Raw genomic sequence first — 26901 nt, forward strand, 5'->3', positions numbered from 1 at the left:
AAGACATCGCCCATATAAGCCCTTCCATCTCTGCATGGAGAGAGGATAGGCTTTTACGGCATCCTTGTAGTCCAAATCTCTCGACTCCCATATGATCCTTATAGAACCATCCTAGACCACTGACCGTGCCATTATCGATCCATGACGCATCGATTTGGCAGGTCGGGCGTTGGGGTGCTATCTGGACATGCGAGCTAGGTAAATGATCTGATCGTGCTCCCTCTTCCTCTCCCTCCTCAGGTAGATTCGCTTTCCTCCAGCATTCGGCTTCGATGGAAGCTAACTGGAGAGTGTCAACCGGTGATACTTCTTTTCCATTGAAAACTTTATCATTCCGTGTAGTAAGAAAGATATGAGACAAAAAATGAGAAATTGATATAAAGTTTGGTGTTTTCAAATTCAAAAGATTAGAGAGAGGTCGAAGAGTTTTAGTTTGAAAAAAAATGTAAGAATTTTATGCAACAAGGGGTTACCAAATAAAAAAATCAGACATGGTGACTTACCAAAACGCACAGATCTGTTATGAAAGAGTAGACATGGAAAAAGACTCCGTCAGAAGATTACCATGATGTCTTCCATGAAGTTAGAAGACATCGAAAAAATCTTTAGCGGATTATATATTAGAACACTTCCAAGAAAAAATTTCAGAAATCTTCGAGAGTCTCACTCATATCTGAAAACCTACATATCCAAACCCAGACCTAAAAAAATGCATATTTAAAAGCGTTCAATTGGCATCAAAACAGAGAAAATAAGTGAAATATTAGATAAATCTACCTTTATAAAAAACATAAAAATGCATATACAAAATTTATAGATTTACTTTAAAATGAGAGAAATATGAAAACCATGTGATTAAAAACCTGCAAAAATAAGATACATTAGTGAGAGGCATCAGACAATAAACGAGAAATTGATATAAAGTTTAGTGTTTCTAAGATTAAATAGATTATAGAGAGGTTATGGAGTTTTAAAGTGAAAATATTATATTTTTGTTGCAGTCATGTGAGAGAAAGAACAAAAATATATAAATTTTTGTTATATATTAAGACAAAAAGTTTCAATTATGTGAAATATTTTCGACTTACAAGATTTCCTAGAAGTCGTCTATATTCTAAATATAAAAAATAACTAGCTAAACTATATTTTGTACGTATATACGTTCCTTCCCGACAACGAGTCGCATAGGCCTGCGACTTCGGTTTTCCGAAACCGAACCGAACCGAACCGTTGGTTTTCGGTTAACCAAAGTTTTAAAAAAAATTCCGAAATAAACCGAATGAAATTCAGTTCGGTTCGGATTGGTTATCGGTTTTTTCGGTTTTCAAATTTATTTCCGAAAATAACCGACTTTTAAAGTTTTGGTTAATTTTGGTATAGTTTTTCCAAAATATTCGGGTATTTTCGGTTAAATTTGGTTATTTCGGTAAATTCGGTTATTTTGGGTTATTCGGTTATTTTCGGTTCGGTTTTTCGGTTATTTTTGGTTATTACCGGTTATCGTTTTTTACAATTTTTTTTTTTAAAAAGTGAAAACCGAACCGAACCGATAACAGAATTAATTTTCAAACTCATACCGAATTGAACCGAATTGAAAACCGAACCGAACCGAACCGAAAACCGAAAAAACCGGTTCGGTCGGTTCGACCCATTTTTTTGGTGTAAGGTTCGACCCATTTTGCTAAACTACCTTTGCTGTTCCTTTGTTTTCTCATTGACCGTTATCTAACATGGTCGCACAAGTACTCATACCTGTGTGGTACAATATGCTTACATGTGTTGCACATCTTATTAGAGTAAAAGGAAAAAAGATAAAAATAAATGTGTGATCTCATTTAAAGCAACGAATGATTTAATCTATTTATATAAAGAAGGGTTTAATCCCTCCTGCTGCCACATAGGATTACAAGTCATAAACTCGAGTTCCCTGGTGCTGACACGTGTCCGTGCTCCACCATCCGCAGCGTTTCATTTAAGTCACGACTCAATGTGATTTTGGGCTTAATTCGATGATGTGTTTATGGTTGGGCTTTTTCAAAAACAATAAGATTTTATGTATTAAACTAAACCTTTTAGATCTATTTATTAGGTCCAGTATTGGTTTGTGAATTAACTCACTTCTTCTTTCTCCCCGTTAAATGACCTAGCCACGCCTTCATGTCGTTAGATGTTCTGTTCAGTGACTTTGTAGCCACGACGGTAACGGTTGTTGATTTGATTCAATGAATAAAATTAATGTTGTCATTGACTTCATCAAAGAACTTAAACCATGACGTCTCATCAATACACCTTTCAACTTATTGCTTGCCGATCTGAACCTATAAATAAGCGACTTTAGAGATGTGAAGATCATCACTTTCTTCTAAATCATTGTAATCTTCACAATCCCATTGATCCAGAATGGCAGCCTCTACCGATCTGCTTTCGGCTTTGAAGACATGACGTTGTAACTCCACTGTCGAAGTTCAATGTAACACCAGCGTCAAAGTCCGCTGTCGACATGCTCCTCTTCGACGAGAAGGTAATGCCGGTGACCGGAAACCTTTCTTATTAAAGCGTTCAGACATTTGCGTTTTTAGACTCAGAGTAAAATCAGATCTGACAATAAACCTTTCTTATTTTCTACTACGATTTCATTAAGAAAGATATTAATCAGACCGGTTCGTTACATTAATACCTGAGATAACTGCATGCAGTATAAGGATGAAGATCATCCCATCGAAAGCCATGAGATGCCGAGGATTCCGACACCTCCACAGTGGTCGCCACCAGCCTTAGTATCTGACTGAATCTGGAAGCCGATGACAGTCAAAAAAGTGACGACAAGAAGAGAAAAGTGGCTGCGAACCCCGCAACAAAGGCTCTGTATAAAGAAAACTTGGTCAGTTCCTCTGCATCAAAGACGGAGTAGACGGCTGTTCTACGTCGTCCCTCGCCGCGAATCCCTATGATTCCACCTCCTTCGACGTTTAATGATTCAATTTAATAATATATCAAGAAAATTAGTATTCTTTTATTTTATCAAACCAAATTGGTATTATTGTTTTGTGATTGTGGAGGTATAAAGGAACGTGATTTGTTTATTGAACCAAAGAAAAAGTGAGGTGGTTTGATTTTTTTCTTTTGAACACAGGTGGTTTGTTTATAGAGAGAGTTCTTTATAGAGATCGTAGTTCTGCAGAAGAGAACAAATTGAGTTCGCGAGTGGACGACGAAAACGATGTACATATAGTTAGGTGAAATGAGCTTGGGCCAAACGCAAACGAGGCTAGACGAACAAAATTCATAATAACTAGGTCCAGAATAAATAAAGTTACAGAGATGACGGTCCAGCGAGAATAGAAGATCTTTTATTTGAAATAAGGCTTAATATGCTGAAAAGATTACCGGCCCATGATTAAAGAACACTCGGAGCCATATGCAGAAACGTCTATTTTGTGATTATGGAGGGATGAAGGAAGGTTTGTTCATGTTTCCTACATTTGTGTTTCCTACATAATATAAGTTATTTTTTATTTTAATTAATTGACTATAATTTTTGCACTATTTGAATTAGTAACAAAGAAGATCTATAAAAGCAAAAGTGATACTAAATTTCAAGAAATAAACATATAAAAGAATGATTCATCTTTCCATATTGAACACGATTAACTATACTTTTAAAATTCAATGTACATACTATCAAAGTCAAAATATAACAAATCTCTATAATAAAGTGTGTCAAATAAATTTTCACGTATTTTACTGATATAAAATATAAATTTCTTTCTAATATATATATATATATATATATATAATAGAATAAGTAGTAAACATTGAGATTAATGTTAGTTTATTTTTTTCTGCACTAAGATTTGAATTTTATGATAATGTTACTGTAAATTTTTTTTTGGTAGGAATGTTACTGTAAAATGTCATGCACAGAAACATCCTTTATTCTCATTCAATAAAAAAAAATCATAAAACCAACTAAATTAGGAAATCTCAAGTCTCAACCCACATAATTATCCCTTAACAATTATCATTCTCCGCTAATCTTAACGAAACAGGAATCATTAATTAAATAATTACTAAACTTATCATATAAACCAAACAAATGAAGATTCCTTGAAAAATATTATATTTAATCTATACAAGAATTAGTATTTAATCTATGCATGTTAGAATCTACTGAAGTGGATGATCTAGAGAGGAGATTGACTTAGCCATAATGAATCTGAGAGATGAACCTTCTTATTTGTAGGTATCACTCATCATTGTATCAAACGAAGCAGCTTCCTTTATTATTTTTAGAAGTTTTGTTCTGCCAAATAGTGTAAACAAAATATGTTTTATATTCTTTGGTCACGATTCTAAGGAAATTTTTCTGCTAATATAAGAGTATCATATAATTTATGTATGTTTTATAGGTATAATATTTTTCTAATCAAAGCCAAAGTATTCTTCATATTTTTGTCTCGATTTTACTTATTCTCCAATTAGCGGGTGTTAGTTAGAATTCTGCAAGCTGACTCATCAAAGAGATGACTGGCATTCTCTTTGACAATTACCATTTCAGCAGCCTCTTTAAAGCTTGCTCTTTCAATCATATTCCCGGATTATGCAATACAAGGCTCATGAGGCTGATGCAGTGGCAAAATTATTTCCTCAGTCATAATATTTCCAGATAGTTTAAGTTTATGGGAGATAATTTATTTTTTGACTTTGTTTGTGGATTTTGTTTAAATTTGTTCATGTATTTGATTATAAATATTTTTATTCAAAGCTTTCGTTCATTGGAGATAATTTTGATTTCTGTTGCTAAAAATAGACAAATGCTTTGGTTCAAAATTTAACTAATTCGTAAACTAAACCAATTGGTTAAGCAAACCACAAACTTTTTAAAAAGAAACAAAGATGTTTCGGTTCAAAAAATCATTTATTCATTAACTAAACGAATAGGTTAAGGAAATCGAGTTAAGTAAATCTTGGTGCTATATAATCTTTTCTTTTTCAAAAATTTATACCTAAATATTTTAGAAAAAATTATACTGACGCATCACATTATTTATTATATATTTCATATTTAACATTTAAATTTTCATATTGACGATTTCAAATTGATTATTTTAATAAATTAAATATAGTCTTTTCATTAAAAATCCTGACAATTTCTAATATTTTTAAATAAGAAATTATCTTTTAAAAAAATATAAATTCACTAACATGTTAAAGTAACTTTAATGAACCTTAATGTTATTTTTTATTTAAAGTAAACTAATAATTTAAAATAGATTTTTACTATTAGTTTATTTATTCAGCCCGCCCGTAGGGCGGGTTTACCCTAGTAAGAATTAAAACAAACTATGACTTGTGGAAGACGATATAACCGAGCTTTACTTTAGCAAAATAATATAAATTATGCATAGTATTTGAAACACATTAAGAAAACTTCGGACAAAACAACAAACGTCGGGACAAGTTTGGAAAGTAAATTTCTTAAGCAACCGCGTGAGAATTGATATATTATATCTTATTTTCGATACCTTTTATTTAAATAATCTGACAAAGAGAATGTTGCAATGTCGGATAATCTGAATTCTGTAACTATCAAGTATCAACAATGGTTATAAGTATTCAACACCCTAGTTTACACATAGTATTCTCTTACTTGCACCTATTAATTCAACACCCATATAAATTTTATCTCTACAATAGTTTTATTTATAAAATTCAACAACCTATCCCACTTTTTCTAATATTTTAATATTTATATACCAACAAAATAAAAAATTCTAAATAAATAAAATAACTATTAAAAAAAAATAAACTATGTTTTCATATTTTTCAAATAATAATTATGATCAAATATTAAAATATTTATTATTGAATCTGTCTCAAAAAGAAATTTAGAGTCCAAATAAAGTGAAACAAATACCTATTTCTAGAAATTTTAAATAATAAAATTCGATATAAATATAAAAATATGTAAAAATATTACTATCAAATAATTATCTTTAAACAATTGGGGTAAACAAATACTAAAAATACATGTAGCCAGTAAAAATACCATATATTTAATTTATATTTTAATCAAAACATAGTGCTTCAATATAGTGACATGTGTAAATATGGTTCCAGATTTTTTTTTGTTTTTAATGGACTGAAATTTTTTAACACTATTGCATCCGTGTCTAATTATACTTTTTAAACTAGATTATTGTAAGCATTCAACTGTTGAAATCTTTAACTCAATAGTTCAATTGCACATGGTTTTACGTTAGGATTTTTTAAAAAATATTACAAAATAAAATCCTACAACGTTTTACATTTACCTGAATATAGAAAAGTTTTATATACTTTTTTAGTTCACTGTTTTATACTTCTTTTTAGTCTTTTTCTCTTTTTTTTTTGAAAAATACGATTGGTTTGATATGTTATCCAAGTAAAATAGTTAATTTCTGAATCAAAGAGCTTTTATTCAGATCAATACAATTATTTGAGAAATGAATTTATTAATTTGTCATTCTTAATAATAAGAAAATAATGATTAGGATAATACTCCCTAATATACCTTAATAATATTATATTAAAACGAATTTAATATATAATAATCAGGTAAATGTATATAGTCAAGTATTATATGTTCAGTCATATTTTATGATCAATTATTAATTTTAATATTAATTTAGTGATTTAGCTAATAATTTATTATTATTTTGAGAATAATTAAAAATTCTAACGGTAATATCATAGTTATATTTATATTATATCTACTTTGGTTATATTAAAATATTATATATATGTTTATATCATATCTGGTATATTAATATTAAGCCGACTATATTTAAATAAATATATCACATAAGATAAAATGAATCATCTATCTTTTAAGATACATTACTTTAGTAATTTTACATACTTGTCATTTTTAATGATTTTAATTGATGGGTCATCAATTTAAATTTATAAAATTATTTGAAGCTTTGTTTTTACAAAACTTTATTAAATAAGAAAAAATGGTTAGGACAAGACTCTCTAATACACCTTAATAATATTATATTAAAAATTATTTTATAACTAATAGAAGTACATTTGTTAATTTGTCATGTTCTCCATAATTTTAGATAATTTAACTATTTATCATGTTTTATACGATTTTAACTAATAAATCATGAATTTAAAATTTATTCTATTTTGAAACTTCTTTTTACATCATTATCTGAAATTTTATTAAATAGAAAATAATTATTAGGATAACACTTCGTAATATACCTTAATAATATTATATTTAAAAAATTAATATTATAAGGATAAGTTAAATTTATATTCTCTATAGTTATAGGTTTAGTCATATTTTATGATCAATTATTAATTTTAATAATTAATTTTAATGAATTAGTTAATAATTTATCATTATCTATGAATAATTAAAAATTCGAACGATAGTATCGTAGTAAAACTCATATTATATTTACTTTAGTAATATTAAAATTATATGTATATATATATATTTTTTTTTTTAATTTATTTATATTATATTTTGTTTACTAATATTAAACCGACTCTGTTTTACTAAATATATCACATAAGATACAATTAATCATCTATCTTTTAAGATACATGATTTTAGGTAATTTTACCTATTTTCATGTTTTAATGATCTTAACTGATGAGTCATCAATTTAAATTTAAAATATTATTTGAAGCTTTAATTTTACATCATTACTGAAACTTGATTAAATAAGAAAGAATGATTAGGATAACACTCCCTGGTATACCTTAATAATATTATATTAAAAATGAATTAAATAATTAATAGAAATAAATTTGCTGATTTGTCATTTTCTTCATGATTTTAGTTAATTTTAGTTATTTGTCATGTTTTTAAGGATTTTACTAATAAATCATGAACTTAATTTAAATTTATACTATTTTTGAAAAAATAATTTAATATTATAAGGATAAGGCAAATGTATATTGTCTATAGTTATAGGTTTAGTCATATTTTATGATCAATTATTAATTTTAATAATTAATTTGTTATTTAGCTAATAATTTATCATTATCTTGAGAGTAATAAAAAATTCTAACGATAATATCATAGTTAAATTTATGTTATATTTTACTTTAATAATATTGAAATATTATAAATATGTTTATATCATATTTGGTTTACGAATATTAGAACGACTGTATTTGAATAAATATATCACATAAGAATAAGATAGAATGAATCATCTATTTTAAGATAAATATCTTAGGATAATCAAAAATCAATCATTGTCTAAAAATAAAAGTTGGCAATGAATTGAGAAATATTTATAATATTATTTTGTGAAATGATTTTTCGCTCTCACGTTAAAAGTTAAAGCCTTTTAGTCTTTATTACCCTTAATAAAGAATTAGATTAGATTTATCAATATATAATTACCCACAAGTTGAAAAGAAATTTCATTAATTTGATAACTACCATTATTTAAAAAAATTATATTATGTTAACCAAAAATACTTTACATCATAATATCAAAATTTTTATTAATATGTAATTACACATAGTATCATCCTCGATAACATTTAGTATATCAGTTCATACCAATGATCTAATAGTCTAATTCATTCAGTTCATTATCATAATCAATATCATTATTCAATCCATCAAATCAATACAAATTAGTCTATTTTGATCCTTTAACAATATGGGCATTCTTGTGCACCACACAACATAGATCTATCTACCTAACATCATTAAAGGAAGCTAAAGAATCATAACAAAACACCATGCAATACAAAGAATCAAGAGTTAAGAACCAAGTTTTGAAAACACCTCACTAGATTGGAGATGAACGAAATTTGGTTCCAAAAGAGATGAAGATCTGAAGAATAGATCTAAAGACGAAGACAAAGATGACGAACATTGAACAAAGAGATGAGGATCTGTGGTGATGCAGCCACAATGACGAGCAACAAACTGAAGTGGTCAGCCAGCGTCGGAGGCGGACGGCCTTGGTCGGCAACATGATCAGTCGCGGCTCATATAGGGCTTGGGAAGCTCGGGTCTTGTGGCTTGGGTGTTTGGGATCTGTGTAGGGCTTAGCTAAGTGTTTATTGATAGGGAAGATTTTCTATTTCCCAACCCTAAGAGTTGTTCATTCTCAGATCCATTTAGCAATATCCATCCATATCCAGAAAATGTGATTTCGAGATCCAAGATCCATCTACCAAACAATGTTCTCCAAGGGTAAGGCTTGTGTGTTCTGTACCTAGTGTTGAGTTTGTATTTTCCCTAGGATCTTTATCTTTGCATCAAACCATGCATTGCATTCACTTTGAGCATGTCTAATTAGTTCTACCGGGTCCCATGTTATTCTTCTAAACAGTTTGTTATTACGAGATTTCTAGAGGTACCAAAGAATCCATAGATAAGGATCTCTCTCCAATTCCGGATGTTCTATGTCGCTTTTTTGCCATAACAAATAGTCCAAGTTGGCATACACTCTCAATATAGGAAAATTGCCCTGACACGATGGTGTCGAGGCGAAGACCCAAGTTTGCAAGGATGGTGGGCACTAAAAAAACGGCATGGTTAACCGATTCATCCAATTATCCACATCTAGGACAGTGATTTTCATAATATGCCGTCGTGTTAAGTCCCTCGTGACTGCTAGGTACCCAGATACTATCTGCCATATCAGACGATGCATTTTATGTGGAGCATTGATCTTCCAAACAAAACCTTGTAACCTTGCAATATTGGGTTCTGCAACCCCCAACCTCCTGTTCTTGGTAAAGAATATTTTCGCTACCCAGTACTCAGATTTAACTGTGTACATCCCGCTTTTTGTAAAGCTCCACAGCTATACTTGTCATCTCTATTGGATTGATTTATGGCAAAACTATGAATGAATGGTATATCCTTATGGTCAATGAGGTTCTCCAACATATCTACATTCCGCTCTTTTGGAAAGCAATGAATAAAAATCGCTCAATGTCTTACGTGGATGTGCCACTGGTACTCTATGTCGAGATGGTCTAGCAGAGATTATAAAGATCCAAGGATCTACCCAAACACGTATTTGGTATCCCGAGTAGACTTTCTGTCTGATCCCCTACATAAATAGAGGCCTAGCTGCCAACAAACTCGTTCATACATATGAAGGAGATTTTGTATCCATCGCCCGTAAAGGTGAGCTTAAGCGGTAATACCTTCAACGCAGCACTCTCACAAGAATGAGACTTTTGGAATTGTATTAATCTCCATATTTGTTTTGCCAATAAAACCAGATTGAATTCATTAATTAATCAGAAACCAATACTCCCTTCATCTTTTGGGCCACATAATTTCTCCCATTTTGCCCAGTGCATTCTTCGTTTTGGCGGATTCGAGCTCTACCTGATGCGTGCCAAGACACTTGCCAATTTTTCACAAATTCTAATAGGATAAGAAAGCTATACATGACATACTGTATGTAGGCAATGCTAAGGCTATAGCTTTAATTAAAAACTTCTTTTCCACCTCTTGCTGTTAGCCACCAACCTGACCATCCATTGATTCTGTGATCAAGCCTCCTTTTGAGGAATGTGAATTGCTTGTATTTTGATCCACTTATGTCCCCTAAGATTCCCAAATAAGAATCCATCCCACCTTCAATATTAATAGACAAAATTTTCTTGATCTTTTGCTTTAAGTTTCCTGGGATCCTTTTGCAAAATAGAATCAAAGAGTTTTCGAAGTTAATATACTGACCCTAGGCTTTTCCATATACCTTTTATTTCTTTCGTAATTTCTTCACACTCACGGGCTATGCTTTATAAAATAAGAGCATATTATATTCAAATAACAAGTGAAATATCAGAGGACTAGCGCATGAAACAAAAATACAGTTAGATGTAGCTTTATATCTGTAGACAACCGGACATTTAATTGAAAACGCACTTGTTTATTTTATTTTTGAAAAAATACATTTTCATCTTTTTTTTTGAAAAAATGAAATACATCTTTCTTTTTTTTTAAAAAATGCGCTTCATCTTTTTAATATAAATATTTTTTGGGTTTTTCACAATATACACTGTTTCAAATTCAATGAAAAATTTAATTAGTTTAAAAATATTTAATAAAAAGTTAAAAGTAAAATTTGAAATATATATATATATATATATATATATATATATATATTATTTAATATTTTGATTTAGTTAAGTGTCATTACACAAAATAATTTTTATTTATAAGAATATAAAACAAAAGATGTCTTTTTATATAAAAAAATTATAATAAACATATTTCAGCCGAATAAATATATTAAAATAAAAAGAGTATAAAAATAGAGATAAGTAAATCCAGAATTTCATATTAATTTCACAAGTAAAAATAATATGTAAATACATCTCTGGAAACCCATGTAGTTTTCTTAGTCTTGAAAATGAACAGCCTCCAACCATTAAAAATCGCAAGGTTATGGATGAGACATTATGAATTAAACTATCTTTACTAGATACCAGAGGCGGACCCACTTGCAACCTATAGGTGTCAATTGACACCACAGAAATATCAAAAGTAAAATTTGCAAGCTGTTTTTACCAAATGAAAGTAGTGTATTTGGTTCAAAAGGCTATCATTGAACCCACAGATCCTGGGTTCAACACCTATGGATGACTTTTTAACATGTTTTTGACCCCTCAAAAAAAAAATTTTGGGATCGCCCCTGCTAGATACTCCAAGTCTCATTTGAAAAGCTTTAGTTTGTGCTTCTCTTGATAGGCCAATATAGTTTATAATTTTATATTATTTATTTCCAATAATAAGAATAATAGGTGAACAAAGATATTTATCTTGAAGCAGACGTAAATACGAAATTTAAACCAATATTGAGTTGGTCTAGTGGTAAAAAGATTACGGCTGTAACTTCCGTCATCCAATTTTAATTTACGGTGGGAGAGACTATTTACAATGTTTGGATTTCCGGTAAATAGGTGAAATCATCTTTTTATTTTACCAAAAAAAAAAATGAAATTCAAGCAGTGTATATACACGTAGATATGATGAAGATAGAAGAAGCCATGCACTAGCTGACAAAACAATAATCGTCACCTTGCGTGCATGGGAAAGCTATTTGGTTTTCACATCTTTGTTGACCAAATCTACTGTTATTACTGGACTTTTTTTGTTAAATATAGTTATTACTTAACTACTTAATAAGTTCAACTTGGTTTTACCTATACCAACTCGATTTGATAGTCCATAAATACATAATTCTGTCTGTAATTTGGGAATATTTAATTTTGTTAGATTACTTAACTTAAGTTAGTTTTTTCGTCTATTTAAAAACAAGAACAAACTTCCATGAACAAGAAGTTTCTTTAATCCCCGAAATAATGGCTCATGCCCAGAAACAAGTATGAGTTTTTTTTGAAGAAAGAAACAAGTATGAGTTTGAACGTAATTTTAGAAGTCCCACGAATCGTGCAACGTTTTTATCTTTTTTTTTTTTTTGACATCGAACCCTATGTATTATTAATTCAAAGTGAAACGGTTAGCCTGTGAAGCTAGCCAACTCGGAATTACAGAGTTTACATGGGAAAATAGAGAATTTTGGGATCGAGCTCCTTTGGCTAGGAGGTCAGCCCTTACATTGTGCTTTCTTGCAATAAAAGAAATAGAGAAATCAGTAAACATAGCTCTTTTGTGATTGAATTCATTCCACTCTGATGCCAATATATGCCAATCTTCTTCTTCATTTAACAGCTTAACAAGCTGTAGACAGTCTGATTCAAAGGACATTGATGTATAACCCAACTGCATAGCAGTTTCCATTGCATACAGCAAGATATTAAACTCGTCATGCAAGGGGGATAGAACTTGGTCTATCCCGAAAGAACCGTAGAGGGTAAGCTCTGGTTCGGCTTCAATGATACAACCACCACCAACAAAACTTGAGTTTTTCACCCAAGACGCATCCACTTGGCATCTTGGTAGGCGTGAAACCCTCTCATCGTCATCATGGTCTTGTATTGATACTTCACGTGGTTGCAGCTGGTCAGATATGCATTGTGCTACTCTCCATTCTTCTTCTTCCCGTGTCGCGTGCTGTACTGTGTCCGGTGGGAGAATAGTATCGCCGTTGAACACTTTTTCATTTCTCGCTTTCCATATAAACCACAAAATCCATGGAAAACGCCTCATTATAGTCTCGGGCACCCCTTTATTTTTTGCCCGGAGTAGGAGATAGTCAAGATTCCCGTATAAAGATGCGCTCGGGAATTCACCCGGAGATGTCGGTATATCCGATAGTGCCCAGGACTGTAGTGCAGGTGGGCATAAGAACAGGAGATGATTGATGGTTTCATCGTGCTCTCCACATCGGGGACAAGTACGCTCAATCCCACAGTGTCTATCTACGAGTCTGCTACACGAAGCTATGCAATCAGAGGCTGCTTGCCATATGAAATGCTTGATCTTTCTTGTCGTCTTTAGCTTCCATATCAGTGCTTTTAACGAGTTAGTGTTGGTGTCGTACACCAAACTGCCTTCACGCTTCTCTTCCTTTATTTGCGATGCTAGCTTGTAGCCAGATTTGACTGAGTATAAGCCCGATTTCGTATAAATCCAACAATAACCATCTTCTTTTGCGTTGTGACTGGGCCTTAAACTCCTTATTAACGGGATATCATCCGGATCAAACAAAGCGTCTAGCATATCGGTTCTCCATTAGTTCGTGTCCTGGTCGATAAGATGTTTAACGAGGAGATTCTGGTCTCTATGTATTCCGACATCATTGGCTGCCCGGGCCGGAGTAGTCGGTATCCATGGGTCTAGCCAAACCCGGGTACTTGCTCCTGTGCCAATGGTTTTCCTCAAGCCCTCTCGCAGGAGATCCTGCGCTGCTAGCATGCTCCTCCACCCATAAGAAGGGGAATTTGATTTCTTAACTTCCATGGGACTTATGTGACGATAGTATCGACCCTTTAGGACTCGGGCTAAAAGGGAATCCGGGTGATGTAGTAGTCGCCACATTTGCTTGGCTAGGAGGGCAATATTGAAGTCATGTAGATCTCTGAAACCTAATCCCCCTTTGTCAAAAGGAATGCATATTTTATCCCATGCGATCCAGTGTAAACCTCTATGATTTGCTTTTGTGCTCCACCAGAATTTAGCAATCGCTCCCTGTAGCTTCTGAATAATCTCTTTTGGTAATAGGAAGCATGACATCACATATGTTGGTAAGGCTTGAGCTACGGATTTGAGGAGTACTTCTTTGCCTCCCTTAGATAAGAATTTTGCAGACCAAGAGTTGATTCTGTCATTGAGACGATCTCTTATGAATGCAAAGACTTGACGTTTAGAACCACAGATCTTTTCGGGTAATCCTAGATACATACCCATTCCTCCTTCTTTGGTTATTCCAAGAGTATATTTTAAAGCTCCTTTGATCTCATGTCCAACTCTGTTTCCAAAGGAAATTGAAGATTTATTTAAATTGAGCTGCTGACCCGATGCCCTCCCATATAATTTAATAATCCTCATTAACTCAGCACACTGCTGGACTTCCGCTTTGCAGAAAAATAAGCTATCATCTGCGAATAATAAATGAGAAACCGCAGGACTGGCTCTTGCAATCTTTAAACCAGTAATCCTACCTTCATCCTCTGCTCCTTTTAATTGAGAGATAAGTGCTTCTGTCATCAGTACGAACAGAAAGGGAGAAAGAGGATCACCTTGCCGCAGACCTCGGGTTGGTGAGATGCTCCCTTTTGGTTCGCCATTTATTAAGACCTGGTAGGATACCGAAGATATACACCAGTGTATCCAGGCGACCCATCTTTCCGAGAATCCCATTTTTAGTAAGAGGGCATCCAGAAAGTTCCATTCGACGCGGTCGTAAGCTTTGCTCATGTCCGTCTTTATTGCCACAAACTTCGCTTTACACATAGGATTTGTACGCAGAGAATGGAAAGCCTCTTGAGCTAATAGGATATTATCTGAAATAACTCTTCTCGCCACAAAGGCGGATTGCATCTCTGAAACCAGCTTAGGCAAAATTTTCTTCAGACGCGAGCATAGAATTTTAGAGATAATCTTATTACTCACATTGCATAGACTGATTGGTTGAAATTCAGTCATCTCTCTCGGCCTCTCCGACTTTGGTATGAGGCAAATATTTGTTTGGTTTAGCCTCTGATCGAAAGAATTTGTACTGAAGAATTCTTTTACCATCTTTATGATGTCTGATGCCGTGACTTCCCAGAATTGTTGATAAAATAGGCTCGTCATACCGTCCGGTCCTGGCGCCTTATCGGGATTTATCTCATCGATTGCCTTTTTTTATTTCCTTACCGGATGGGCTTCTTGTCAATGTTGCATTCATGGCCGGTGTCACTTTTGCCGTGATATACCTGAGGGCTTCCTCGAAATCTCCTGGTAACGAAGACGTGAACAGGTTCTGGAAGTACTCCGATGCGACTTTTTCTATCCCTTTGTCACTTTCTGCCCATCCTCCATTCGGGATTTTGAGTTTAGTAATACGGTTTCGCGCTCGTCTCTGCTTGGTTATGGCATGGAAAAACTTAGTGTTCTTATCTCCATCCTTAAGCCATAGAGCTCTACTCTTTTGTCTCCAGTATAGTTCTTCCTCACGAAATGCCGTACATAGGTTCCATTTTAGGTTCAGGATCTCTTCACTCGTCACATCGTCATCAGATTGTGCTCTCTCTAGTTGTTCCTTTACAGATGCAATCTTTTTCTCCGTATTTGTCGGGTTAGATCTCTTCCAGCGTGAGATTGCCTTCCTAACATCACTTAGTTTGATGTGTAGAGGCCGACTATCCTCTATCTCCATAGGACCCCATCCTGACTCTATGGCTTCTCGCAAACCATCCTTTAGAAGCCATCGGCGATCAAATTTAAAACTCCGGCATAGTCTGATCTCACGAGATTGAATACGGGTCAGTACCGGCCTGTGATCCGAACCCCAAAGCTTTAAATACTCCACATTTGTGTGGGAAAAACAATGGTGCCACTCTTCATTCCCGACGGCACGATCCAGCCTGCATTGAACTTTTCCTGATTTTCGATAGCCTACCCAAGACATTGGGTTACCTTTATAAGGGAAATCCACCATTCCACAGTGCAACGTTTTTATCTTTTCGTCTCTTTATGCTAAATTACTTCAGCAAGGAGTTGATTACTTTTCCTAATTCTGCTCAGAGTGAGTATATTCAGGAAGCAAAAGCATAATGGACCTTGTTTGCACCACCGTTCTTTCCACGCTCTCCTTGTTTTTTTTTAACAATACTTAGGTTCACCCCTGAGGTGAACTTATGAATTCACCTCTTTCCTTATTTCAATCATATTACCATAAATATTAATGTCACATAAATAAATAAATTATAAATTACAAATAAAATAAACTTTAAATCATAAACTCTAAATTCGAACCCTAAAACCAAAGCTTAGATCTTAAATTTTAAACCCTAAACCCTAAACCCAAACCTATACCCTAAACCCAAATTATATACCCTAAATCCTAAATCTAAATTTAAATCCTAGACCTTAAACTCAAACCATAAACTCTAAACCCAAACTCCAAACTTTAAACCCTAAACCCAAACTCTAAACCCTAAATCCTAAACCTTCAACCCAAACTGTAAACCATAAACCCGAACTCTATACCCTAAAATGTATTTGAAAATACATTTGATGATCATTAATCCAAAGGTATTTGAAAATTTTGGGTTTATAGTTTACAGTTTGGGTTTAAGGTTTAGGATTTAGGGTTTAGAGTTTGGGTTTAGGGTTTGGGTTTAGGGTTTAGAGTTTGGATTTAGGGTTTATGGTTTGAGTTTAGGATCTAGAATTTAAATTTAGATTAAGATTTATGGTATATAGTTTGGGTTTAGGATATAGGTTTGGTTTAAGGTTTAGAGTTTGGTTTAAAATTTAAGATCTAAGATTTGGGTTTAGGGTTCGAATTTAGAATTTATGATTTAAAGTTTATTCTCTTGTAATTTATAATTTATTTATTTATGTGACATTAATATTTATGGCAATATGATTGAAATAAGAAAAGAGGTGAATTCATAAGTTCACCTCAGGGATGAACCTAACTATAACTCTTTTTTTTTTATCAATGCTTTTGGACTCGGTAAGTAAAATGAATTAATGATTTGTACATTATTATACAAAAGAGGAACAAATCTAGTCTATCTTTTTGTATAAAAAAATCGGTGCATCTTACAATTTAAATCGTCTACGAAAGCAAAAAAGAAAAAACCCACTAAAGTTTTTGTAAATGATGAAAATCGATCTCTAATATTCAAATTGTAAATAATAAAACGGACTTATTTACCCACAAGACAGTCTAGAACACACAATATACTGCCATGTGTTGTTTCTTTTTGTTGATCCGGGATATACAATATCAGGTAGGCCGAAATCCAGTCGACTGATAACATGTTCACTGGCATTAGATAAATATGGTTGTTCATAAGAAGAGTTAAATATCCTTCTGGACATAGGAATTTGGTAGCGTGAAGTTTTTAACCCAAGTCCATTCGTAGCTTTTCGAGCAGCCTTCGCCATCTGACCACACCCGCATGGTTATGTCATGTGTTGTTGGTCGAATGAAAAGATAGTAAAGAGAGTACCTAAATTCTCCCGCAACATCTTCGTCCCCATATACGCTGCAAATACATCTATGTTTTATATAGTGAACAACTATAAACTATATACATACTAGTTAAATCATATTTGTACAAGATACATATTGAAATTAATTCACATATGAGAGCTGACTCAATATGTATTTGATTGACCTTCCTACACGAAATATATGTAGCTTATCTAATTCATCTAAGAAGAAGATTATTTTATACAAGATATGATTTTTACCAAACCCCCAGAGACGACAATGCATTACCACAAGGGAGACACTTCACGGATATTCTGCCCCATATCACCACACATAAATCTCGGTAAGATTTTGGAATGTCTCTTTTGGAATGAGAGATTTGGAATGTTTATATAATACATTTCTTCTGAAAAACTATTGAAGCTATTTCATTCTTCTACTATTCGGATTAAGTGATTAGTAATGATTTGATTATATGCTTGTTATCAACAAATTTCCTATAGATATAATCCATAACATTTGTCTTTTCTTCAGAAATGCATGAAAAATACATCAGTTCATAGTACGTATTGACTTCGTCTCTACTGTGAGTATAATTTTCCGTATTAAAAAAAACGGCGACTTAGATTTTGTCTCAGAAAATGTTTAATAAAAAGACCAAAAAAAAGACATTTGTCAAGCAAAATACATTAAAGAAAGCCAAGTGTTTTATGGCCGAAGATTTATCAAATAATATATTTAAATATATCATCAATCTTCCACGAAACTGTATATATATACCAAGTCCTAACCTCAAGCTTGGTAGTTTGGAAGAGAGAAGATGGGGAGGTCGCCTTGCTGCGATGAGAATGGTCTAAAGAAAGGGCCATGGACTCATGAAGAAGATCAAAAGCTTATTGATTACATTCATAAACATGGCCATGGAAGCTGGAGAGCCCTTCCAAAGCTCGCAGGTTTCTTTCTATTCTATTAACTCAACTCATCGGTCTATAAAAGCTCGTTTGTTTAGTTTTGTATGTATGAATATTTCGATGGTTTTGAAACCCTTGTCTTTTTATTTTCAGATTTAAACCGATGTGGAAAGAGTTGTAGACTAAGGTGGACAAATTACTTGAGACCTGATATCAAAAGAGGAAAGTTTTCCGCAGAAGAAGAGAAAACAATCCTCCATCTCCATTCTATTCTTGGGAATAAGTAAGTAGTATTTTTAACATATTTATTAGTTTTTCGTTATAAAACTTCAAAGGAATTTTTTATCTACGATATGTATGTGACATCGATGGAAACACAAATATATCATTAAAATAAACTATTATACTACATGTGTACATACTTAATTAGTTTTCATGTATATATAGATGGTCTGCTATTGCGACACATTTGAAAGGACGTACTGATAATGAGATCAAGAACTTTTGGAACACGCATCTAAAGAAGAAACTGATCCAAATGGGCATCGATCCTGTGACTCATCAGCCAAGAACCGACCTCTTCGCAAGCTTACCTCAGCTCATAGCCTTAGCAAACTTAAAAGACCTCATTGAACAAACATCACAGTTCTCATCCATTCAAGCTGAGGCAGCTCAACTAGCCAAGCTACAATATCTCAATGGTATGCTTAATTCTTCGGCTTCATTATCCAACAACAACAACAATAACCCCAGTAGTATTCTCGATATCGACCATAACCATGCGATGAATCTCTTAAACTCCATGGTCTCATGGAATAAAGAAAACAACTCGAATTTCAATCCCGCTCTTGAACACGAGGCTGACCATCAAAATCAAGGTTTATTTCCACTCGGGTTCTTCATTGATTCAACCACCCAACCACTCCAACAACAACAATATCATTTAAACAATAGTCCTAGTGAGAAACCATCCCAAGGTGACCCACTTCTTGATCATGTCCCTTTCAATCTACAAACACCTTTGAATAGTGAAGATCACTTTATAGAAAATTTAGTCAAACATCCAATAGATCAAGATCACGATGATCCATCTTCATGGATTCTGCCATCTCTTATAGACAATAGCCCCAAAAATGCCATGTCTTCTCTTCCTTACAACAAGCTAGCGGATGCGGATGCGAGCAGCAGCTCAAGCTATGGTGGTGGGGACGGTGCGTCTCTTTATTGGCCTGACTTTTGCTTCGACGAAAGCCTTATCAACGATATTTCTTAATTAGTTTTGGCATATTGTTCTTGTAAATTCTGTTATTATATACGCATGTCTAGTTGAATTACGTTTGATCAAGCTGAGTTTATTTTATAAAAAGATATTTCATTTGTTGTGTTCGTCGTTTTAGTCTTGTAAGGTGTCGTCCGATTATACATTCCTCTCCTTTTTAGTTTTTATGTAATTAGACGCGACATATGTTTTTATTTTGTTTATACACGACATGAAATATATGTTAGATCGAATGTTTGTACATAGTTTTCAATGTGGTATAGTTTTTCTGCATATAAATTATTTGATGTTATAACCGATTCGTCATATATACATCATGCGAATGAAACACTTTACTATCTTATCTATTACTGGTCAAATCAATATTACTTATATAGAGGGAGAGAGAGAGAGATGGAACTCTAGATGGCATTAGTATAAATGTACAACTATTGTCAATGTATCGAGCTTATTTTTTTTCTCATCAAGGGGGTATTTTTTAAATCAATTTTGGAATGGTTTTGGGAACCAAACTGAAAGAGAACAATCGATATAGTACAAATCTCTACAAAATGTTTTTGCTATCTGATATAATGAATCAGAATTGAGAAGCTGAAACACAATAGAGAATCAGCAAATCAACTCTTATTTTTTTTTGGCATCAAAAAGCTATTATATTACTCAAGCTTGAGGTGGTCTGGGTAACCATACCGGAATAGAACAACCAAAGTAGCATAATGATCTATGAAAGGTACGAGCATTCCTAGCTAAAGAATCAGCTATCACATTTTCAGTTTTTGGTACGTAGCAGATCTTGAAGTCCGAGTAGCACAACTTGATCGTATGAATCATCTCCAATTCAGTTGAAAAGCTTGGCCATACTTTCGGTTCCGTCAACATTGCTATCAGGTCTTTGCAGTCTGTTCCAAATCTCTGACAATTCGAATGTTGCAATATTGTTTTCATTGCCCATCTCAAAGCTTCCAATTCCGAGTGTAGAGCTGACTCCCTCCTCCTCAGGTTCCTCATCCCCATTAGCTGTATCATCCCCCTGCTATCTTTCCATACCCATCCAAGTCCACTAAACGGATCAGTAGAGGTCCATGAACCATCTATCATGCATATATCACCCAAGCTTAGGACTTGAGGCTCTTGAATAACTTGAAGCGTAGTCATATTCTCTCTAACAATATGCCAAGCTTGGCATTCACTTTCTGCATGCCTAACTAGCTCACCTGGATCCCTGTCTATTCCCCTGAATAACTTATCATTACGGGCTTTCCATATGTACCAGATGATCCAAGGATATGGGTCTATATCATTCTCTGGTTCCACTATGCTATTTTTCCTCCAAAACAAATAATCGATATTGTTGTACATGCTCGGAGAAGGAAAAATTTGAGGCTGGATGGAGTTGATGATAATGCCCATGTTTAAAGAGCTGGTGGGCATTCAAATATTGCATGAGTCACAGTCTCTTCTGGCTCTCCACATCTTGGACAGTAGTTATCACATCTCATGTTTCTTGCCTGTGATTAGTTGCCATAAAAGATGGCGAATCTTTTGTGGAGCACTCACCTTCCAAGCAAAGGCTTGGAGTTTAGTGATGCTGAGTTCCAGAACTTGTCTTTCCTCGCCGTCCTTCAGAATTTTGTTGCTACCCAGTATTCAGATTTTACTGTGTATTGTCCATTTTTTGGTGTAGTTCCAGCAAAACGTATGTGGTGGATGAGTTGGGCTTATGGCCATAATCTATATACTTGGTATGTCCTCATGATGAACATATTGTTCAAGCATACGTAGTTCCCACTCTTTGGTCTGAAAATCGATAAGGCTGATGACTGTCATCCCCGGGTGTACCACCGGAGCATTAGCTCGAGCCAGTCTCGCTAGCACTGATGGAATCCATGGATCCTGCCATACTTTAATCTCATACCCTGAATGTACTTTGTTCCTGATTCCCAACAACAGTAGTTTCCTTGCTGCAATAATATTTGTCCACACATAAGATGGGGAATCTACTGAGCAAATTCGCAAAGGCGAACTCAGTCGATAATATCTGCCTCTCAGTACCATTGCCACTAATGAATCTGGAAACTGAACAAGACGCCATATCTGTTTAGCTAAAAGAGCTAGATTAAATTCGTGGATCATGCAAAATCCAATGCCACCTTCCTCTCTAGGTTTACACATTTTATCCCATGTAGCCCAATATATCCCTCTTTTTGGCGGATTCGAACTCCACCAAAACTGTGCAATGGTACTAGCGAGGTTCTCACATATTTCTATAGGGAGTAAGAAGCTAGACATCACATACGTCAGGAGGGCTAGTAAGATAGACTTGATTAACACTTCCTTTCCTCCCTTCGATAACCATCTGCCAGTCCACCCATCACTCTGTGTAACAGCTTCCTCTTTAGGAATGCAAATAAATTGCATTTAGACCCGCTGATATCTTCTGGTATTTCTAAGTAGGTCCCCATACCTCCTTCATTTTTTATTCCCAGTATATCTTTAATTTGTTGACGGTCACTTGCTGGTATCCTCTTGCCAAAGAGCAAAGAAGACTTGTCAAAATTTATGCATTGTCCAGATGCCTGCCCATATTTCCTGACTACTTTCATAACTTCTTCATATTCACGGGGCTTCGCCTTACAGAAGAAAAGGCTATCGTCAGCAAAAAGAAGGTGAGATATCGGGGGGATAACACGAGAGGCTCGCATCCCCGTTATATTCTCTTGATTCTCTGCTTGACTAAGAAGGCTAACGAGCGCTTCCGTGCATATAATAAATATGAAAGGAGACAAAGGATCTCCTTGACGTAGACCTCTCTCTGGAACTATGTGTCCCCTAGGCTCTCCGTTCATCAAAACTTGGTACTTAACCGAGGTTACACATCTCATAATCCATTCAATCCATACCTCAGAGAAGCCCATCTTCTTCATGACTGCCTCTATAAAAGACCATTCCATCCTATCATAAGCCTTGCTCATGTCTGTCTTAATAGCCATTCTCTTAACCTGTCCTCCTGGTTTTGTTCTCAAAGTGTGGAACATCTCATGTGCTATCATCACACTATCTGTTATTTGTCTTCCTGCAACAAACGCCGACTGAGTTTTAGATATCAAGTGTTGAAGAACCTTTTTTAATCTTTGGCATAAGACCTTAGATATAATTTTGTAGCTGACATTGCATAGACTGATAGGTCTAAACTGTGTCATCTCGTTCGGCTTTGTGGTCTTAGGTATGAGACATATATTTGTGTCGTTCAATCCTTGTGGCATTGTACCTTAGAAAAGAAATAGATTAACCATAAGAGTTAAATCTTCTTTGACAATGTCCCAAAACTTTTGTAGAAAAGAGCTGTCATACCATCTGGCCCAGGAACCTTCTCTGGATGCATAGCAAAAAGTGCTAACTTAACCTCACATTCTGTTACTGGCGCTGTGAGATCTTCATTTGTTTGTGCAGTAATGGTCGTCTTTACCTTCGTAAGTGCTTCTGCTATATCTTCTGGGTTAGATGATTCAAATATTTGCCTGAAATAACTAGTAGCAATGGCTACTAATCCCTCTTCATCTTCCACCATGTTCCAATTTGCATCTAAGAGTTCTGTTATCCTATTCTTTGCTCTCCTCTATTTTACTAATGCATGGAAAATTTTTGTGTTTCGGTCTCCCTCCCTTAGCCATAGTACTCTGCTCTTTTGTTTCCAAAACATTTCTTCCGCCTTAAGAGCGTTTGAAAGTTCCTTTAGTGCAGCAGCTATCTGTTCAGATGTAGCATTATCATCAGAGTACAAGTCTTCTACCTTCTCTTTAAGTTCTTCCACCAGCTTTTCTGAGTTCACATTATTTTCTCTCCTCCATTGACTCGGAGCTCTCCGACAGCTAGCAATATAATCCATGATTCTTGCATCAGGTGGCAGATCATCCGACATCCATCCTTCAAGAATGACTTGCCTCAACTCCTCATCATCTAACCATCTTTTATCAAATTTAAATTTCTTTTTCCTTCTCTTTGGCCTTTTGAGAATCTCTGCTAGAACTGGACGATGATCCGATCCCCAAAGCCTGAGATATCTCGATGATGTATGTGGGAATTGCTCATGCCAATCCTCATTGCCCACTGCTCTATCTAGCCGGCATCTCACTGTTGCTCCTCTCGATCTTTTCCCTACCCATGAGAGCTTGTTTCCCGTGAATGGGAACTCCAGCATTCCACAATTGCTTAACATTTGTTTGAATGGTAAGAAGGAGCTATCAGAGCGTCGTCTGCCTCCTTCCTTCTCACTGTGATCAACTATTTCGTTAAAATCTCCAATCATGAACCAAGGTCCATTTCTGGTTGTGGCAAAGCGTGTAAGACGCTCCCAAACATGATCTCTACGTTCTAAAACAGGGTCTCCATAAACAAATGTCATGTAGACTTTTATTCCATCAATGACTTCCTCAATGTCAATCATTTTGTTATTTGAAAATAGAACATTAACTTGAAAATCATCCATAAATAAAAGAGCTAAACCTCCGCTGAGACCAAGTGGCTCAACAGTAAACAAGCGATCAAATCCTAAGTCGGCCTGAATATTCTGCAATCATAGCTTCTTGTTCTTCGTTTCAGAAAGGAACACTAGTCCTGGGCGATGCTTCTGACACATCTCCGTAAGGCGTTGAACTGTGAGGTCAGTCCCTATCCCTCGACAGTTCCAACTGAGTGTCCTCATGGATGATTATCATCTTAGCAAATCCCCTTTCCTTTGACGTACGCATAATGAGCAGACTTAGTGCGAGAAGATGATCCCATACTATCAGTAGTGGTTCTTAACAAAGATTAAGAAACCAAAAAAAAACGCCAATGGAGAAAGCAGCGAAAATGGAGAAGCCAATATACCAAAGAGTATATGGAAATATGATTAATGAGAGAGCCGGAAGATCGATTGTATAGAACACCTATGTGTATATTATCCACTCAGAAGATAGTACAGCTCGCGTTCGCTAAGCGGTGACTTGATCAGAAGGATCAAGCGAGGCTGTGTGGACAGAAATAGGTATTGATAGATTCTGATAATCTTCTACACGTCAAGCCATGGCAGTGACATTGCTTGATCTATACGGTATCAGGGGAGAATTGATATACCATGGATTTCACCCATTTTCTACCATGGTATAGTAGTATTTTATTATATAACTAATGTGTGTTTCTAGCCTGTTAGGTATGTTTTCAGGTTTAGGAGCGTTTCGTGATAAAGTGATGTTTTTGGGGCATTTTGGAGTACAAGAGATAATACACCCGAGTTGACCATTCAAGACCAAGTCGGAAGTCAACATTATGATAAGAATCGATCGATACTCATCCAGAGTTGTCGATCGATGTAGCTGAGAAGATCCGCGTACTAGAAGATTATAATCGATCGATACACATCTAGTGTTATCGATCGATATCGAAGACGAAATGGTTTAGCCGACTACTTCACCAAGACTTCACCAAATTCAAGATTGCCCCTGACGAGTTTTTAACCTAATGAAAATGCTTAAATATTCCTGTTAAGTGTTTTTGACGGCAAGCTTTGAAAAAGTCTAAGAAAAGCAAGTCTTGAGAGGCAAAGCAGAGAGTGTGAGAGAAAGACTAGAGTTTTATATGTTTTGAGAGATTGGAGAGATCATTGAGAGATTTGTGATTGAACTCCATTTTTTTTTCTATTCCCTATCTATGCAATTCTTTTATCTATCTTATATTATGAATTGCTTAGCTATGTCTGAGTAGTCTACTTGTTAGATCTAGGGTTTAAGTTCTTCCAGCAAGACTGTCCACACCAAGGATTCAATGAAGTGCAGGTGCTAAGCACTTTCTACAGAGGTATCGCCTTGAGATATCAGATGCCTCTTGATACTGCTAGCGAGGAAAACTTCAACACCAGGAATCCAATAGAGGCTGTGAGACTTATTGAGAACCTAGCCAACAGTAGCAGCACCAAGAACACTGACTCTGACAAAAAGAAATATGTTGCAGCCATCGGGAAAGACCAGATGAATGAAGTCAGAGCTAAGATAGATGCCTTACATGCATTTTTGGGGCAGCCAGTCTGCTCAGCTGAAGAAGGAGAGGCTAGAGAAGATGATACAGAGGAAGATGTGAACTACATTGGAGGTACTGGATTTCAAAAATATGGAAACCAGAGTGGAAACAGATTTTTTTTTGGCAGTCGTCAGAAAAGTAACTACAACCAGAGTTCACAGTATCAGAAACCCTTCACCAACACCAGGAACTACGGCAACTCAGCTTACCAAAACCCACCACCACCCACCCATGAGAGTAAGTTTGATGCCATGATTGATAGAGTTCTTGAAGGATAGCAGAAACTTACAGTGGATTTTAATGGAAAGATTGACTCTGTCTTCAACAATCTGAACACAAGGATATACACTATTTGTACTCAAGTTAGGAAGCTTAAGACACAAATAGTCCAAACTGAAGACTCTATCAGGAGAATTGGAACTTTAAAAGAAGTAGGAGAAGGAAGCTGATATACCATGGATTTTACCCATTTTTAACCATGGTATACTAGTATTTTATTATATATTTAATCTTTTCTAGCCTGTTAGGTATGTTTTCAGGTTCAGGAGCATTTTGTGAGAAAGTGATGTTTTTGGAGCATTTTGCAGTACAAGAGATGATACACCCGAGTTGACCATTCAAGACTAAGTCGGAAGTCAACATTGCGATTACAATCGATCGATACTCATCCTGAGTTGTCGATCGATGTAGCTGAGAAGATCCGAGTACTAGAAGATTATAATCGATCGATACACATTTAGTGTTGTCGATCGATATCGAGGACGAAATGGTTTAGCCGACTACTTCACCAAGACTTCACCAAATTACGAGATTGCCTCTGACGAGTTTTTAACCTAATGGAAATGCTTAAATACTCCTGCTAAGTGCTTTTGACGGCAAGTTTTGAAACCCTTTGAAGCTTGAAGCTTTTTACAACCAAAGCAGAGAGTGTGAGAGAGAGACTAGAGTTTTATTTGTTTGAGAGAGATTGGAGAGATTTCTCATCTCCTTTTGTATTTCTACTTTATTCTATCTATGCAATTCTTTCATCTATCTATTGTTATGAATTCCT

At 34.7% G+C, this 26901-nt stretch overlaps 2 protein-coding genes across 2 annotated transcripts; one reads left to right on the forward strand and one right to left on the reverse strand.

Annotated features, from left to right (window-relative positions):
• Positions 1-18425: 18425 nt before the first annotated feature.
• Positions 18426-20022, forward strand: LOC108829274 (transcription factor MYB93). Its single transcript, XM_018602940.2, has 3 exons — positions 18426-18559; positions 18671-18800; positions 18965-20022. Exons 1-3 carry the CDS (start codon positions 18427-18429, stop codon positions 19788-19790), a joined length of 1089 nt encoding a protein of 362 aa, XP_018458442.1. The 5' UTR covers position 18426; the 3' UTR covers positions 19791-20022.
• Positions 20023-20373: 351 nt separating this feature from the next.
• On the reverse strand, positions 20374-21206 carry LOC108829267 (uncharacterized). The gene is made up of 2 exons (XM_018602933.1): positions 20531-21206; positions 20374-20387 (listed from the first exon to the last, which is right to left on the reverse strand). Exons 1-2 carry the CDS (start codon positions 21204-21206, stop codon positions 20374-20376), a joined length of 690 nt encoding a protein of 229 aa, XP_018458435.1.
• Between the last annotated feature and the right edge of the window lie 5695 nt (positions 21207-26901).

This window comes from Raphanus sativus, chromosome 1, assembly GCF_000801105.2.
Source record: "Raphanus sativus cultivar WK10039 chromosome 1, ASM80110v3, whole genome shotgun sequence".
Classification (NCBI taxonomy): domain Eukaryota; kingdom Viridiplantae; phylum Streptophyta; class Magnoliopsida; order Brassicales; family Brassicaceae; genus Raphanus; species Raphanus sativus.

Coding starts and splice junctions, on each gene's coding strand:
- LOC108829274 (XM_018602940.2), top strand. CDS start 18,427: ATGGGGAGGTCGCCTTGCTGCGATGAGAATGGTCTAAAGAAAGGGCCA. Junction 18,560..18,670: donor AGCCCTTCCAAAGCTCGCAG/GTTTCTTTCTAT, acceptor TTTTATTTTCAG/ATTTAAACCGATGTGGAAAG. Junction 18,801..18,964: donor CATTCTATTCTTGGGAATAA/GTAAGTAGTATT, acceptor ATGTATATATAG/ATGGTCTGCTATTGCGACAC.
- LOC108829267 (XM_018602933.1), bottom strand. CDS start 21,206: ATGGGCATTATCATCAACTCCATCCAGCCTCAAATTTTTCCTTCTCCG.